The sequence below is a fragment of the Aythya ferina genome (assembly GCF_964211825.1).
Source record: "Aythya ferina genome assembly, chromosome: 7".
Lineage (NCBI taxonomy): Eukaryota > Metazoa > Chordata > Aves > Anseriformes > Anatidae > Aythya > Aythya ferina.
In genome coordinates this window covers 9,831,222-9,848,082 of record NC_140302.1, presented here as the reverse complement: position 1 = coordinate 9,848,082, position 16,861 = coordinate 9,831,222, and the positions used below count along the sequence as shown (strand labels likewise).

Genomic DNA, 16,861 nt, shown 5'->3' with positions numbered 1-16,861 from the left:
TTTATAGGAAATCTGAAAGAGTTATTGTTCTTCTAGAAATTTACAGACTCCTGTGCATAAAAATAGATGACAATGAAGCCTTATGCCCTGACTGTTCCAGACTTCCAAAAGGATCTAACATCCAGAAGAATGATCATCATGTGAGTTTTAATAGAAAGAAGCAGGGAGAAGTAGGACTCCTTTTCTAATCCTGGTTCAAAATTAATTAGTTGCAGTTTTAAGACAATGTTTTTTAATAGCCTATATCCTATAATCACATAAAAGCACAAAGAGTGAAGAAAAATTACAATGCATTGCTTCAATGTGACAACTGACCTTGTTTTCCTGCTACATAGCTTTGTACCAGATTTTAGAATCAGCCATAAGGGAAACTGCCATAAGGAGACTGCCATAAGGGAAAAACAAAACAAAACCAAACCCACATACCCACAACTTCTAATAGCCAGTTTTAAGGTTTAAATCAGTGAGTCTTGCTTACACTGTAATCAATTGTGTATATCCTTGTCATTACACAGTTTGATTGGCTTCAAACAGCTTTCCCAGAAGACAAAAAGACCACAGAATGTCCATAAATTGTCACTGCAACCACACTCGTGCTTTTTTGAACATCAAAAGCCAAACCCAGTCAGTGAAAACCAAGCATTATGTAGTGGAGAAAGAGAGCTTCTTTGTAGAGATAATGATAGTGTATTCCATTCAAGCCTTCCTACTTGCATCAAGTAGGAACAAGGGGTTTAAAGTTCTGCAGCACACCTGAAAAAAAAATATTTTAAAAGGCATAAGCACCTTCAAGTGATGCTCACTTAGTGTCAACTAACATAACTATTTTGTCCTTCTAAAAGCAAGTAGCATATAGATTCCCATGTCTTTCTGTCAGCAACATCTCATATTGGTGTTACAACACAGTGCAGGCTGAATGCGAAGGCTACTTCTGCCTCTCATCCTCAATCCAAAGTCAGAAGAATGTAAAAATGGACAAATGTCCACAATATCCTCAAACCTGTCTGACAGAGATGAATAAAAGATGGCTAGCAAAGTCTTAACAGCAAGCAGTCAGCAACACTCCCTCAGCACACCACCATTACTTGTAGTAATCAGTGTTTAAAAAATGCCCAGAGACCACCACAGTATCTGTGTATACGTTAACAGGATCTCTGTACCAGGGATCTGTGCAAGTCCTTTCAAAACCTGATGTAAACCCTTAGCATCTTAACTCCCCCTGAGAAAAGGAGTTCCACAGCTTTTTATGCATTATTTAATTAGGTAATTCCTTTTGTTCATTTTTGAAATCCACACCTAATAGGAATATTTGTGCAGTGTCCCTTAACTGTTGTACTAGAGGAATAAATGGTCATTTCTTCTTGACTGTTATATTCCTTTAGGACACCACTGTCATATCTATTCCTCACCTCTCTCTCAACTAAGACGAAAAATAAGATTCCTAGACTATTTCAATGTTCCTCATATGGAAGCTATTACATATCCTTAAACCATTCCTGACTCCTCTCATTTTATCTTCTCCATTTTCCAGGTACAAGCTTTTCACTAATAGGATCAAGCTCAAGGAGTCCAGACAAACAAAAATAGTTACAGATTCGAGGTGAACATCTGTAAGAGATAGTATGACATTTTTTCAGTAACTCACAGAACTCATATGAGAAGAACCTATAACTTAGATAGCTTGCAAGGTAAAATTATAAAGAATACTCCTTTGTTTTCTGACACTAAAACTAAGATGCAAGTGCCATAGTTATCCTCCAGGTTTCAAAGGACTTTAGAAGTCTGAAATTAAACAATGTAGGCAATAAAAGCTCCCATTGTTGCTTCATTGCATGAAGAGTTCCTTTTCGAAACTTTAAGTGCCTTTCCTGCATATTTTCCAGTAGATTTGTTATTAAGTATTGCTGCTAAATCTCCCAAGTTTCAGGTATGACCCAATAATTCAATTTCATGCAGTTCTAGTGCAAAGGACAAAAACAAAACATGAGGCTGTTCACAGACAGGTTCATCTAAGAACAGCTCAGATTTTAATGGTGACAGTGGTTCCATATCATTAAGTTCCTGAAGCTTCACAATGTTAAGTGCTACAGACTTAAGTTCTCGTACACTACACAACTAAAACGGATTTATTTTTTTTTTTTAAAAGATCACCTATTCAGGAATTTAGGTACCATGTATACAAGGTCATATAACTTTCAGGTTTAAAAACACTTTCCTGTTCCTGAAAGAACAGAACAAATGTAAGCCTTAAGAGGAAGAACTCATAAAACAGCCTTAATAAGAATTATGCCTATGCACTAAGAGACTTTAGAACAATGCAATAATAAAGAATGTCCAGTACAACAAGCCCAAACTAAAGCAGCAGGCCACGTGATCATCTTAAATGATAAACAGTCTTTTTCCCTTTAAATAAAGGCGCTACTGCTAGAGGTAAGTATAAAGCTTCAGTCCTGAACGATGACTTTTTATTTCCTGCACTCTGGAAAGAACAGAGGTGTTTGGACTTGCCTGGAAGCAGAAGGGCCAATCTACAAGGGAAAACAAAAACAAACAAACACAAAATAACCTACTATAGTACATAGCAGTGTAGATTGCAAGACTGTCCATGTATTACGTGCTATCATCATTCATGTAAACAAAGCTCATCCACATGCACACTGGTGTGGGTCTCAAGACAGCTGAATCCACAGTAGCTTCCTCATGTTCCCTTTTCTGATTGCCTTCTGTACTTTCTTCTCTGGTTTCTAGTTAACTTCTGGGAAAATAATGCAAGGATGACTTTCAAATGACAAGAATTTTGCAAGTAAGATGAAAAATGTTAGCACTAATAATTCTCACCCAGTAAGTAATAACTTGAATAAATCCTAAGCCTGTTTGCCAATATTAACAAACAGACGGAAGAACAAATCAATATGACTGTGCGGAAATTCCACAGAGGACAACAAACCTGTCAGATGTCTGAAGCAAATAAGCCACCAAGAGCTTTACATACATTACTGATGGGTACCGTGAACTTTTTAAAAGAAACAACAACAGAAAAAACAGCACCAAGCCCCCAAATTTACTTCACTGTACAAATAGGAATTTTACTTTCAAACATTGACTGGCATTGAAGTTTTTTGAAAATAGTGTGAGGGCTCCCTCTTCTGACGAAGCTTTGTAGGACTGGTCCACCTCTATTTGTCACGGTATGTACGCATGTTTCATTTTTCTTAGTTTGTTTTTGTGTTGAGAAGAATACAGAAAGACTTCTATTATATTTTAAATCCAAAATTTGAAACACAAAGAAGCAAAATATGTCACAAAATCCAGTCTGGCTGTTGCTGATAAATTTATGCCTACAATGTCAAAATGCCTAGTTTTCCATTTATGCCTGAAGACTGTAAATAGACACAAACTTTTGGGATAAAGCTTGGTGAAAAAGGACAATGAACTTCATAAACATACCCAGCCAGAAACACATCAAAAGTAACCATTACTGTGCTGATACCTGACTTTATTTTTTTCTCCCAAATAACAGCTCTTTCTGTAAAACAGTACTATAAAATAAAACAAAGCTTTAGCCTGGTGCTGCTTGGGTATTCCAAAGCAATTAACTTGTTGGCTTTATGTGACGAAGTTGAATTGGCCTGTGAAACTTGTCTCCCCGAATGAGCTCGTTATATTACATTTTATTCTACAGACTTTTGTTCACAGCTACACAGAAGACCGAGTATGGTAGAGAATCTTAAGAGGAGGAAAATATCCTTAATGTTGCGTTTGAGTTACAGGTCTAAGAAATGAGCTACCTTTGGAAGACTGCCATTAGCATACTGTCCACAGCCGTAAGGGGCGCACCTTGCAAACTAAGTATTAGGAAAAGACAAAGATGCTCGGCTCTACACCACATGCTGGGGTTACCTCTGGATGCCAGGAACTGCACTGCAAGTATAAAGGATGGTGAGGGAGAGGGGCACTTATTTTATTGCATATACATTTCTTCATCTGCTTTAATGCACCACTGAACTCCTGTTGCCATCCAAGAACCATCAGTATTGCGGTCAGCCCTATAGAGCAAGCAATGGCACAGGGACCAAGTAAAGCCATACAGTCTGCATAAAACCACCAGGCTTTCCTGGAAGCCTCCACCAAGCCACCCAACAAGTCTGACCATTAAAAAAGAAAACTTCAGCAAGACAGAAAAGTCCACTTCAGGAGACAAAAATCACTCTTTTACTAATTCAATGTGACAGATTCAAAAGTAAGTGTCTCTATATAGCACAGGACGACAAAGATGTCTACTCATGTCAATTTGTTTTTTGGTAGTGAACATGCATCTTAGTACCAGACAGTGGAAAAAATATGACCCACACCTACACAGCAGAAAACATACACAGCATTGATTTCCTATTGCTTGAGAAAGTTGAAAGTGTTTCATCTTACAGAAAAACAAGTCCAAGAAATTGGTAATTACTATTAGATGAAAATTTATTTGAAACTCACAGGTAGGTTTTCAAAAGATCACCTATTTTGTCTGTGTAACTCGGAAGGAAGCTACTTAAAGTATGAAACACAAAGTAAGAGAAACCCATTGATACGAAAACTTTAACGGATTAATAGATGAGGTGAGCTGTGCCCAGAATTGGAATATACAGTATCAAATGAGGCTTTATAATTCCTCAAACACAGGCCTATTAAAGTACTATCTCAACACAATGGCCCAAATGAGGCACTGAAATACACACCATTAGATTTGTGGAACCAGTTCCCTTCTAAATCAGACCTCAGAATTCTTGGTTAAGAACGTATTAGGAGTTGACAGTGCCCAGGAGCACAGATGTCTGAGGCTCAAGGACTGTCTTATCTTTTTCTTTTAATACATATTTGTGACTATTTCCCACAGCTCTCTATTGGGCTGCTCCACCCTTTGCCTGATTACTTGAGCCAGCTTTCTTTTCAAGCAAACTATTCAACTTCTGGCAAGCAAATATCACCTGAAATGCTTTCCCTATTCCCTCAAAACCATGGGATAAACAAGAAAACACACAGCCAATGGTAAGCCCTTAATCATTAGCTCCCAAATACAAGAGCTCCAAAAGGTACACTCCACTACAGCTACTGTATTCAGGGCATTTCCAGAGAGGATCTCACCTTCTCACTGAGAAGCTGCTCAGATAAGCAGACTGTAAATGCTTTGAAAGCAGACGCCTCATTGATTTACAAGGCTTGAAGAGCTCCCACATCTGTTGATAATAGCAATTTTAAGCATCTTTCTGCGTGTTTCCCCTCCACACATTCCCTTCACTGAACTCAATATATTCCACAAACAAAGCCAGGCTAGGATTTTGCTCCTACGTGTATACTTAAGGGGCCACTATTCTATAGTGCTTCACTGTTACTCGTTTAACGTAGTGCTGCATGTTCTTCAAGTTAGTCTAAAATACATGTTTTTAAACTGATTTTCTCCCTTCATCGGGGAGTCCCAGAAGTAAATCATCATTCCCAGGTGACAGAAATTGCCTTTTCACTCTTGGTGAAAGATTTGATGCCCAACAGATAGTGAGAGATACCACCAGCATTTCTGTAGCTACCTTCTCTCAGCAGTAACATTGCATTGCATGCAAAACAAAACTCCTGTAAAATAGCAGTCCCTAACAGCAACGGAAAGAGGCAACCAAAGAACAGTCCTCTGATCACATGAACAGAGCAGACATCTGTTTTAAACATATGTAACTAACAAATCCACTTCAAATCAAATTTAATTTCTACTGAACCTTAACTCAACTTAGCAACCCCTTACCCAAAAAACAAGCACAGGTACACACAACTTCTGAGTTGCAAAAAAATAATATGCTCTCTATTACATCTCATTTTCATCTCCCGTACTGTATTAACTAGCCTAGTTTCTTACCATCAGTCAGGATATATATTAAAAGTAGCCCAACCTGCATTTGTCACCTACTACTCATTTTTCTATTCCATTCTTTTCTGAGAAGCTAATACAAAATGACACAAACCACTGCAACCTTTCAAGAGTCTTCACAGTTTAAATTAATCATCCCAGCATACACTAGACCACCAAAGCACGGTCTATATAAACATCACTGTAATACAGCATTAAAGTTGTTTAAGGAAGTACAAAGCAACATTTTAAAAACAATAAACCATGACACTGGAAAAGTCAAAACAAACGATTAATAAGCACAGTTTCCATAAAAAAAACGCATTGTTCACCTTACCTTCAGTAACCTTAGTAGTTACAATGCACTCAAATCAGCTTCTTATGATTTAAAATGAATCTAGTTTATAAAGTCTAATTATAATTTTAACTGAGTTATCTGGCAAGTAACTATCCCCATAAATGACTGCAATACCTTTACTCCTGAAAAGGGAAAGGAAGCCAGAAGTACTATGACACAAAGACAAAAGTCATTTACATTTTGCCTTTCTTCCCATTTTCAAGCGACTTGGTTTACCTTGTCACAGAAGTCAGTAAGTGCTGTGAAGTCCCATTTCTTGGCATAAGCAACGTTGTATCTCAGTATAGCCTCCTGCGGAAAGAGCACAACAAAATAAAGCAGAGACATTCAGTTAACAAAAGAAAAATAATTTTATTAATTTCCTTTTTGAAGGAATAGTACCATCTAGTGGATACAACCTGTCACAGAGCCTACCTAAATCCATGCAACTGTATTAATATGGTGCAGCTCTGCATGATACTGAACCCCGTATTTTAGGTCCAGCATTGAGCACACTAGAGTCGGTAGTGCTCCATGGTACACCTGCATCTGCCTACAACACACAATATAAACATTCCACCCTGCCCAGAACTTGCTTTCTTTATAGAGGTAGAAAAAGCATCCCCCTGCAGTCTAGCAGAATTTTTACCAGTTTAGCAGACTACAGAATCAGAACCATAACAAAATCAACTAGACCCTTCAGCCTTTAAAAAGCTCACAGGAAAAAAAAAAAAAGTCAAATAAAAACAAAATTAACAAAAGTAAGTTTCACAAGTTGCTGGGGGACAGAAGTTATCTAAAGTGAATCTGCAGCTTTTCTATAGTCTTCTTTGCCTTTCAGGGATAATCTGAATAATGTTAATTTTAGGAAGAAAAAAAAAAACACTAATAGCAATTCTAAGCTGCTACAAATTAAAATTCATTAATTCCTGATGAAAGAGCCAACAAGAACAATAAGATTTATCAACAGAGCAGTAGTCTCCAAAACTTGAAGATTTTTGCAGCAACTAGAATTGAGCATGCTGTTGTGAACAGTTATTTTTTCAAACTCACTTTTCTGTGCATCACCCTACCTTCCTGGCTATAGAAGAAGCCTGCATGCTATATTTATCAACAAAGCAGTAGCTACCTCTGGACAGCTTTGTATAGATTTATGGAGTAGAATTTGTTTTAACAAGAGCTAAGAAATTCAGTGGGAACACTTAAGAACCTGAACTTTTTTCCTAGACATTGTATGCAAGCACATTGCATATACAGGACTTTGTTCTAAGCAGTATGGTAACAAGAAAACACATCAAGCAAGCCATAGAAACTCTCAGATAGAATCGCCTCTTTAACACAGTAATAAAAATCTTTTTCCCTGATTAAACGTGATACAGCAAAATACCAAGGTTTAAGAGTCACGTATGAGCATCTGATATTGACAGCAGATGTCAGTATAAAGACTTCAGCAAGGTTTAACAGTTCATTAGACAGATGAAAATTTAGAATTCTTTCTGCATCTGCATAGGGAACTGCAGAGCTAACAGGGATATTTATGCTCCATCCCACGATCTAAGAAATGACAAGCCAACAGAGAATCTAACAGGAACCGAGAGCAGCTTCATCACAACCCAGTTTTCGTGACGTCCTTGCCATTTACAAAGGACGTTTTTATCATGAAGGTCTTTGTAGCTTCCACAATAAAGTAATTTCTTTGTAACTGACTGCTGAATAATTTCTGATTAAAATTACTGGTGGCATTATTTATTCAATGTGTGTGCTGCCTAGCACTCTGAGCAGCTGTTTTTCAAGCATCAAATAACCTGCAGAGTTCTTCAAAATAGAACTATATCAGAAGACGTGAAAAAAAGGTAGAGGAAGACTATAGATTCCAAACAACTGAAAGTACTATTTTTAAACCTTCAGTTTAATTCTTTTAATTAACCAGAGAGTCCTAATTGGGAAGAAAATAGATTATACACTGAAGTTCCAAAAACAGTGTGATAATCTTTTTATAATTGAGTTTAAAAAAACAGACAAAAAGCTAACACCACACACCTCATTTAAGAGAATTAAACACACGACCTTGATAATGCTGTTCAGCAGCTATTATATTCAGAGCAGCAGTACAGCAAAGCTGTTATTTAATAAAAATCTAAGGTACCAGAAGTGATCACAGGGAGATAATCAAAACGTTTCCCAACTTCCACCTTTGAATTTGTAGAATTCATTACGAAATGCCTTGAACAGCAGAGATTGTTTATTCATTTATTTTTAATAACAAATATATAGGACTGAACCAGACTTCTTGACAACAGTACACAGAAAGACTGAAAGTACTTCTATACGTTTATGTATATAGACCTGATTTCAAACCAATAAACTTACCTTCAAATCGTGGGAGCATGTAAATTTGTTAAGTAAGGCAGTTTGGATTAGTTCCCATCGACTTCCAGCAGTTCTGTCTCCATTCTTTAAAACAAAAGCCCAAAATAAAGTCAGATGAAGTTATTCAAAACAGAATGATATATTTAGTAATAACTAACTTCCTTGCCACAAAATTTTAAAGGTTACTTTGTGAATTTCTTTAAAATAAACAAAATATTTTGAGTACCTGCACAATACCTCTGTATCACTTTCATTCATATTTGTTGGTGTCCAAAAAAAAAAAAAAAAAAAAAAAAAAAAACCACTAAACATGTAACATACACCATCACATAATCACATAGAGGGTTAGGTAAAACAACTAAAAGAAAAAGTCTTCCCCTTTGTTTGAAACATCACAATCCAGAATTCATTTTTTTCAGACCAGATGCTCATCCACTAGATCTTACAGTTTCCATACACAGCTTGATAACCAAGTATGTATGAAAACACAGTACACTGAAAACTTATCTATATGTAAGTCAGTTTTATTTTACTGCACTCCTGTAAGTATTTTGTCTTACCTCATCCTCTACAGGGTATAAATTTTGTTCTGAGCACGGCATTTTAACGTGTTTGTTGTCCCACAAATCTTTGTAGTGAGTTGGGAAAGGTTTAGGCACCTCTCCTTCCCTCAGAAGATCTACCTAAAACAAAGAAGGAGGAAAAAGAAAACACTTAGGGTCTACTTTCTTTTTTTTTTTTTAATGGAAAAAATAAAGATCAGAAATCAAGTTAAGAAAAAGCTCATCTATAACTACCTCTTTTGGAATAGGGAAAGCTACAAGTTATTTGGTTAGAAAAATCCATCTTTCACTCTTTTAAATCCACAGTAACGTTAGACACAGCTCAAAGCCAAAGATGTACGTGCTGTGACAAATGAGTGGGAAATATTCAGTATCTCCTTTCAGACTAGAGGTAAAAACTACAGAATCTTGAAGATCCCCTCAAGTCTTAAACTTGGTGAAAAAACTATCATTTGACCTCTTGATGCATAGTGAAATAAAGGTTATACATGACACTATTTTTATGTCCCAAACATCAGCTGAAGACTTCCTCATTTATAAATTTAAGCATCTATACAGTTTCATGCAAATATTTTCCAAATACTTAAAATAGAGTTCCAAATGTAACCATTGCCATGTATAGAAATTCCATTCTTTAATCTGAGACTGAAAAGAATGATAAATCATTACAGATGTAGTAATATTTCAAGTATATTCCACAGAGTATCAGAAATGTAAAAATAAGTGATGGGATGTTGAAGATCTAATCTGCTGTACATCTTTCTGGCAGCACTGATTTTCTCATTATTTGCATTCAAACCTCATGTGCTTTTCTTTTGTTTAGGATTCACCCATAACCTTACAGGTTACTGGTCACATTTTATGTTAAAAAATAATTTGCATATTACTCCAAAGTAGTAAGGCATATATGTCAGATTTGGCCTAAAATACAGTGATAAAATTGCTAGCAATTTGTCTTTTCTTTCTCTCTTCATATCTTGAACACTTTGAACCTTTTGTATATCCCAAACCAAAACCAGAATTGCATTAAAATTAAAATATAACGTAAAAGTTTTGAAGTATAAATTTTACTTGCAGACATATTTAAACTCCCACAGTTCTCAAATCAGACACATGCTCCTACGCAAAAGACAAATATTTGTCCCTAATAGTCTAGAGGCAGTAAAGCCCAAATTACATTTCTTTAGAATCCCAATACCCTAATTTTATGCATCAAAAAGTCAATTTTCAGGAAAGTCAGTTGTCCCACAAGGAATGGCAAAGAAAGATTCCCAAAACCTGCTACTACTGCGAGACTAACATATGGCATTTCACATTATTGACCAACTCTTTATGAAATTTGGTTTCAGCACGTAAGTATCTTACTCTGATGGTTACTGTATGATTTGCTGAGGGTCTCAGGTGAGGAAGACGGGCCCCACACATGGGCATTCTTCTCATCTCTTCAATTGGTGTCCCAAACCACTTTTTATTAGTTGGAAGAGGAGGTGGCATATATTTAGGAGTCTTCCGTCCTGGCCTCTGTGGTTTGAATTCACACTTTTCTTTCCTGCTGTTAAAACAGAAATACATTGAAACATTTTATTTTCACTTCAGCCTACATTTATAAACAAGCCAGTTTATTTGCTAGTCTTTGCTGTGAGCCCAGGTTAAACATTAGTCTTGGGAAAACACCTACCACTAACAGCCTCCTCCCTGACACATCCACGTACACAGTGCCCATCAAAACGCTCTTCTCTACAGGCACCTTCACTGAACTGCAGGAGGTTAGCAAGGCAGTTTTTTCCTCTGAAGAGCCATGCTCTTTCCCAACAGGCTCTGTTTAACCACGTGCTCGATCATTATCTTGTTCCTTAGCAAAGACCTCACCAGGCACAGAAGACAGGTCAGCATTTGCCAGAATCTCTTCTACAGACTCTTCTCAAGAATACAGATGCGTGCATGCACAGATGCACATACTCCTTTAAACTAGTACCTACTCTATCACCTTTTCTCACCAGGGTTGTGTTTGTCATGCCAACTATATTTGCAATAAGTGTTTAAATTTAAAAGTAACCTAACACAGGTGAACAAAGCATCTTCAACAATCATAGGTATTTCCACGGATCCAAGACATTTTGCTGAAGAAAACCTGAACCTGCTGAAACCCCCATACAAAACATGCAAATGCCCAACAAACCAACTCTGTACCAACAAAAAAAGAGACTCTCGTTACACACAGATACAGAGAAAGCAGACCTTTTTTGCCCAGTAACAGAACTAAATCACACACACTATGATAGAAATAAAACTTGGATACAAGTTTATCAATATAATCATATTGATTGAGCATTTGATGCAGTAATGCTCTTGAGAAGCTGTGAAATGCATCAAAAATTTTATACCATAGGAGAGAATGTGCCAGTTTCTTCTGTTGGTGTTTCTTTTCGGTTTGTTGTTGTTTTTAGCTTCCTTTTTTTTTTTTTTTCCTAAGACAAAAATGAAACCTCTACCAATTCTGCTCAAATAGCATGGAACATTTGCAATGGGTGCACTAATTTTCCTTTAAAGAAGATTCAAACAGGAAAAAAAGTTTGTGGAGCTAAGCATATAATCCACACGATTTGTTAAAAAAAAAAAAAAAAAAAACAACTCTTTTTTCACCATGTTTTGCTGTGATATCAGAAAATATAACTACAGGGAAACCCTCTTAACTTACACCTTATTTCTGGAGAAGGCTGCTTTTAGATTACTGTTGCGTTAAATGCGTTCCAAGTTTAGCAGCCTTCTAAACTGACACAGGAGACAAATATTACTTGGAAATTAACAAGAAGAGAAATGCCAATCCGTTACAAACTTGGTTCCCTTCCCCCAGCACAAACACCCCCATCACACAACATGCAGTGTCACTCAGCATGTTGCACTGACCGTGCTAACTGCATGTCTACCCAGCTTGCATTTCTCTACGCTGCCCCTACGCTGTTCTCAGCAGACCTTCCTACTCCTCTCCCCCCTGGATCACAACCACCTAGTTTGGCCAGACCAGCTAAGAGCCTCTGCACTGCAGCTATGACCATTCCTAGAGATCTGAATTCTCCATAGCTGTATATTTGATGTGAAACCAGATGTTTCTCATGCAAAACCAAAAGCTCACAGAGCAAAATGCAAAACAAGATGAAAGCCTACACTTTGAGGTCCTGTTTACACCCCTAAATTCCCCTTAGCAAACTTGCTCCACCCTTGGATAAAGATGCTGTCCAACCTGTTCGCTGTGTCCCTGCATAAGCCAGCACCTTCAGGCACAGATAATGCCCTGACCTCATCACTTGCAAACTGGCACAGCCCCACCATGCTTGGTAGGGGCCTGCTGTGCATTATCTGACAGCCAAACAGCGACTCTGGCAGAGTTACCCGTTACTGATACCTGTTCCATACACTTCTGCTTCTTCCTCCCCAAGTTAAGTTCTCCGCTGTAGAACTAGTCTAATGAAGACTCAGAGGAAAGCTTTAGTATTTTTTAATTGCCTTCTAAGCACTACAGACCACACCACTACCCTGCAGGGCACTGCGGTTTATAACCTTCACATCTTGCTTAGACTCAGAACATCTCCACAGCCTCGTCCCCTACCCAGTAATTATTCTGTAAAGCACTATTAGGATTTCCATCTACCCATACAGCAAAAACTGTCAGTTTCCCTTCTTAAACATGCAATTATGGCAACATACTATGTGCCTACACAGACAACTGCAGGCCTGCCTCTCTCAACCTCTGCTGCTTTGTTACAAAAGCCAGTACTTAATTTAGTGAAAAGAATATTCACTAATTACCCCCACTCCCACTTTGAACATTATGACCACCTTTTCCATACTTTTAGAAAGTTTTCCATCCAACTTTCTAGAAAACTTCTGCTTTTTGTTTTCCAAGTCCACCCCCAGCCTACTCATCTCCCAAGATTTACCAAACACAAGCTCCTCCCACCAGGCAGCTACCCTCCAGCACCCTCTGGCTCAATTCCTTGGAAAGAACGGGTTCTGCAGCTACTCATGTCTGGAAGAAGCTCCCAACAAAGAGGTGCAAAGCCACCTTCTTGCCCTACCTTGGGACTTCAGAGGAGACAGCTTACTGAGACAATTGCTTTTGGCACCAACACACACTGTCCTCGTTTCCACTTTCTCTTTTGCTGTTTATTCACTTTCTCAGCTCCCTCTCGAACCTAAGCTCTTCAGGACAGAGGTTATCCTTTAGTCCTTATGGAACATCTAGCATACAGAGTCCTGGGTCATGCTCAGGCTTCTGTTGATGTAGTATCTAGTCACTAGTCCTCCTCTCCACCAGATTAGAAAGACCAAAAAACAACCACATCTTTACAACTTCTTTCAAAAATGAAATTTTTCATGTCCATCCAAATCAGAGCATCGGGAGCACTGCTGCTTCAACAAAATTGATTCAGTAGTTTGACAGCAGAGATAAAAACTAAAGTAAAACTATAATACGTCAGTTTCCCTAAATGTTATGAATGAAATAATGAATGCTAGAACCATGCTTGTAAAGCAATCCTGTACCACCAGCTGTTTTCCAGCATCAAATCTCATGATCTTAAATCACTTCTTCAATAAAGAAAATCACCTTCCTACAGTATCATTAATTCCCAGTTTTAACAAATCTCTAATGATTTTAAAGAAAATTGCACTGGGCAAAGGTATCCTTTAAAAAAAAAAAAAAAAAAGTAGTCCCTTTATAAATAAATTACTTCAAGCCAGCATCAAAGCAGTCTTTATGTCTTAAAATACGTTTTGCAATACTCTTTACACAAGCCTCTGAAGTTTATCAATAGAGAAATTTTCAATGTGAATCAGATGGATGAAGAGGCAGACAAAACACTACCTTTTTTCCTCAATTTTAGGTATCCTCATGAAGTGAGAGGTGATTTTGGAGTCTTTCTTCACACTTGGTTTTGCACCTTTGCATTCTGATGATGTAGCAGGAGCGATCCCAGGTGATTTTGTATGCAGATCGTCCTCTTTGAGGGAGTTATCTATTCCCTCAAAGCCTTCACAACCCTTGGCAGAAAATCGTGACTTCCTTGACTCCAGTTCAGCATCCCCATACTGAATTCTAAAAGACTTGCTTATGGATTTGGACATATTATTCTCCTCTCGCTCATCAAGAAAGGGACTTGTTTCTTCATCAGCCTCTGAGCCGTGACAGCTATTTTTAGAATTGTCTACATCCATTGGTGACTCTGGCTCACTTTCTTTCTCAAAAGCAGGTGAATCCCCTGAACTACTTGGACATTTGCTCAGTTTCCCAGGACCCCCCAGATCAGGTACGCAAGCATCATACCCAGCGTCTGAAAGTGGGCTCTCTGGAACTACATCCCCTTCTTCTTGCTCACCCATTAAACAGACCACATTGACAGAGTTGCAACTCTTCGGCTTTTGCGAATTGCACGAAGCCACTTGTCCATCTATCTCAGTGTCTTTTGAAGAAAGTTTTGTATTACCCATTTTCAAAGACCGGCCCGATGATAGCTTCCTCTGAGTCCAAGCATCACCGCTTTCTTCACAGCCTCTTTGAACCTGCTTGCCAGTTTTGTGCATCTGATCGATGTTGGCATTTTTAAAGAGGTCTCCGGACTGCCCGACCTTCACAGGCTCTCTGTCCGAGATTGGATCTTTGTCCTCAGCCTCCCAGTTATACATGCTGCCTGTCTGAGGCAAATTTACGTGCTTTGCACCAACTTCCACAGATGTTTTTTGATAATTTTGCTGGCAAACATTCTCTAGCTTTTTCACATCATGCTCACAGAAGTTTTCTTTTTTAATGGAAGTCATCTTGGTACTTGCTTCAGTATTGTCACTGTGGAAGAGAAGTAAAGAAATTTAATGTCTTATTTCCAAGCGAAATTTCTGTATTCTTTTTTTTTAAGGGAGTCATTATAAGCACACAATAGGAAGTACAGAATTTCACCCATTACACCCTAAGCGAGCACTGTCAGGACCAACAAGTTTTACTGAAATGAAGAATGTACTCCAGTAATAGCCTATTTCCATGTAAAGGATCTAAAGGATGATAAATCAGTTGCTCACCCTAGTGATCTATTCCAGTCATTCATTATACTTGTTTTCAAATCAAATCAGTTTTAAGTCTTTTTTGTTTGTTTGTTTTTTAAGTATTTTCTCCAAATAAAAAGTTCAAAGTCATCATCCTCCTTAACTTTATTTTTAATCAGCTAAATAGAGCAAGAGTAAGAACTGAATTTTGTAGCTATTCCCTCAGTGCTACAAATTCATCTGTTATAAAAGCAGGACACAGTAACCCACAATCTCAACAGTGTCATATTCCTTCCTTAGTCTTATAAGCAACCTCTGCTTTTGTATTCTGATTTTGGAAGATCTGTAATAGTACGGTATATTTAGACCTGAAAAGAAAACAATAAAAGACACATAAAATCAACTGTTAGGTTTTTTTTGTCCTGCACCAAGTCTTATACAAAGAATGGAAACAAATATGTCCTAACAATTACAAGGGAAAATGCACTAAACTTCATATGATCTGCTGAAACTTCTCGGGAAGGCACTGACAAGTCATTTCACCCCTATGTGCTAATCTTAGTGTCTGCTGACTGATGAGGAGAAATATTAAGATGATATAGGAATATTAAAAAGAAAAAAAAAAAAAAGGCTAGTCTTGGTCAACATACCATTCCAAACAACACCTTCTCCTGAACATATTGTTAAAACATTTCATATGCAAACTAAGCATGTTAAACTTTGGTTATTGCCCAGTTTCCCCATCTACAATTAACAGGGAAATACACAAGTATCACACAATCCTAAATTCAGCAACTGAACATCTTAATGGATTCTTGAAGGCATTCATTTGCTTCACAAATGAACAAAACCTCTTCTAGAAGAGCACTGGACAAAAAGAAAGCATTCACACCCTTATCACTACAGAAGAGGAGAAAAAAAAACAAAACAAAACAAAAAAAAACACAGCACCAGAAACACAGGGGGCTTGGAATAACAGACGATAAAATGGAACTTATCCCATAGAAAAATTAGTTGGATGTTAGAGGCTTTCATATTACAATTTACTTTATCCCCACCATGCATTTGTTCCTGCACCAAAATTCTGATGAAGAAAAATTAATGTTACATTACTGCAACCACCTCAATCAATGACTGGTTAAAGATATTGACAAAACATGTTGGCAACTTAAAATGAGATAAAAATCTGAAAAAATGCTGTGTTCTAATTCCAATAGAATAAATTAAAATCATGCCAATAGTAGCCATAGGGAGGAAGGCTAAGTGTTTACATGGCTGCTTAACTGGTTAAAACTGACTAGGCTTTAGTTGGTCAGTGAGGCTGGGGAAGGGCATTTAAAAGCAACACTCTAAAGGGAACCTTAAAGAAGAAAGATTCACTTCCTCCTTAAGCATCCTTTTAACATCTTTGCAACCGTGAGCCTGTAACCAAGCCCTCCATACTGCTGGATTAATCATATTCACAAGTTTTCCTTGGTTTTGTTGATCATTTTAGCAGTGCTATAGATTTTGATCTCTAATTATTAACAAACACCAACAAAAAATAAACTTGCATATTTATAATTGTAATGACAGAAGAGTGATATCTGATACATGTCTGGATCAGATAGTTACATGCTCAGGTATCTTGTTTTAATGTTATATTGCAAACATAGCTCCTGACAGACTCCATTAATG

General features: G+C 37.5%; 1 protein-coding gene across 3 annotated transcripts in view; it reads right to left on the bottom strand.

The window, feature by feature from the left end:
• The window catches only part of PARG (poly(ADP-ribose) glycohydrolase), a 63,569-nt gene that overhangs the window by 44,136 nt on the left and 2,572 nt on the right, over positions 1–16,861 (bottom strand). For 2 of the 3 annotated variants that reach the window (XM_084525326.1, XM_084525328.1), the window contains exons 3-7: positions 14,016–14,990; positions 10,517–10,703; positions 9,149–9,271; positions 8,589–8,672; positions 6,456–6,530 (exon numbers count right to left, since the gene is read on the bottom strand). In XM_084525326.1, the coding sequence (XP_084381452.1) occupies positions 6,456–6,530; positions 8,589–8,672; positions 9,149–9,271; positions 10,517–10,703; positions 14,016–14,990 (1,444 nt within the window). The remainder of the gene's footprint in view (positions 1–6,455; positions 6,531–8,588; positions 8,673–9,148; positions 9,272–10,516; positions 10,704–14,015; positions 14,991–16,861) is intronic. The other variant, XM_084525327.1, reaches the window with a different exon arrangement.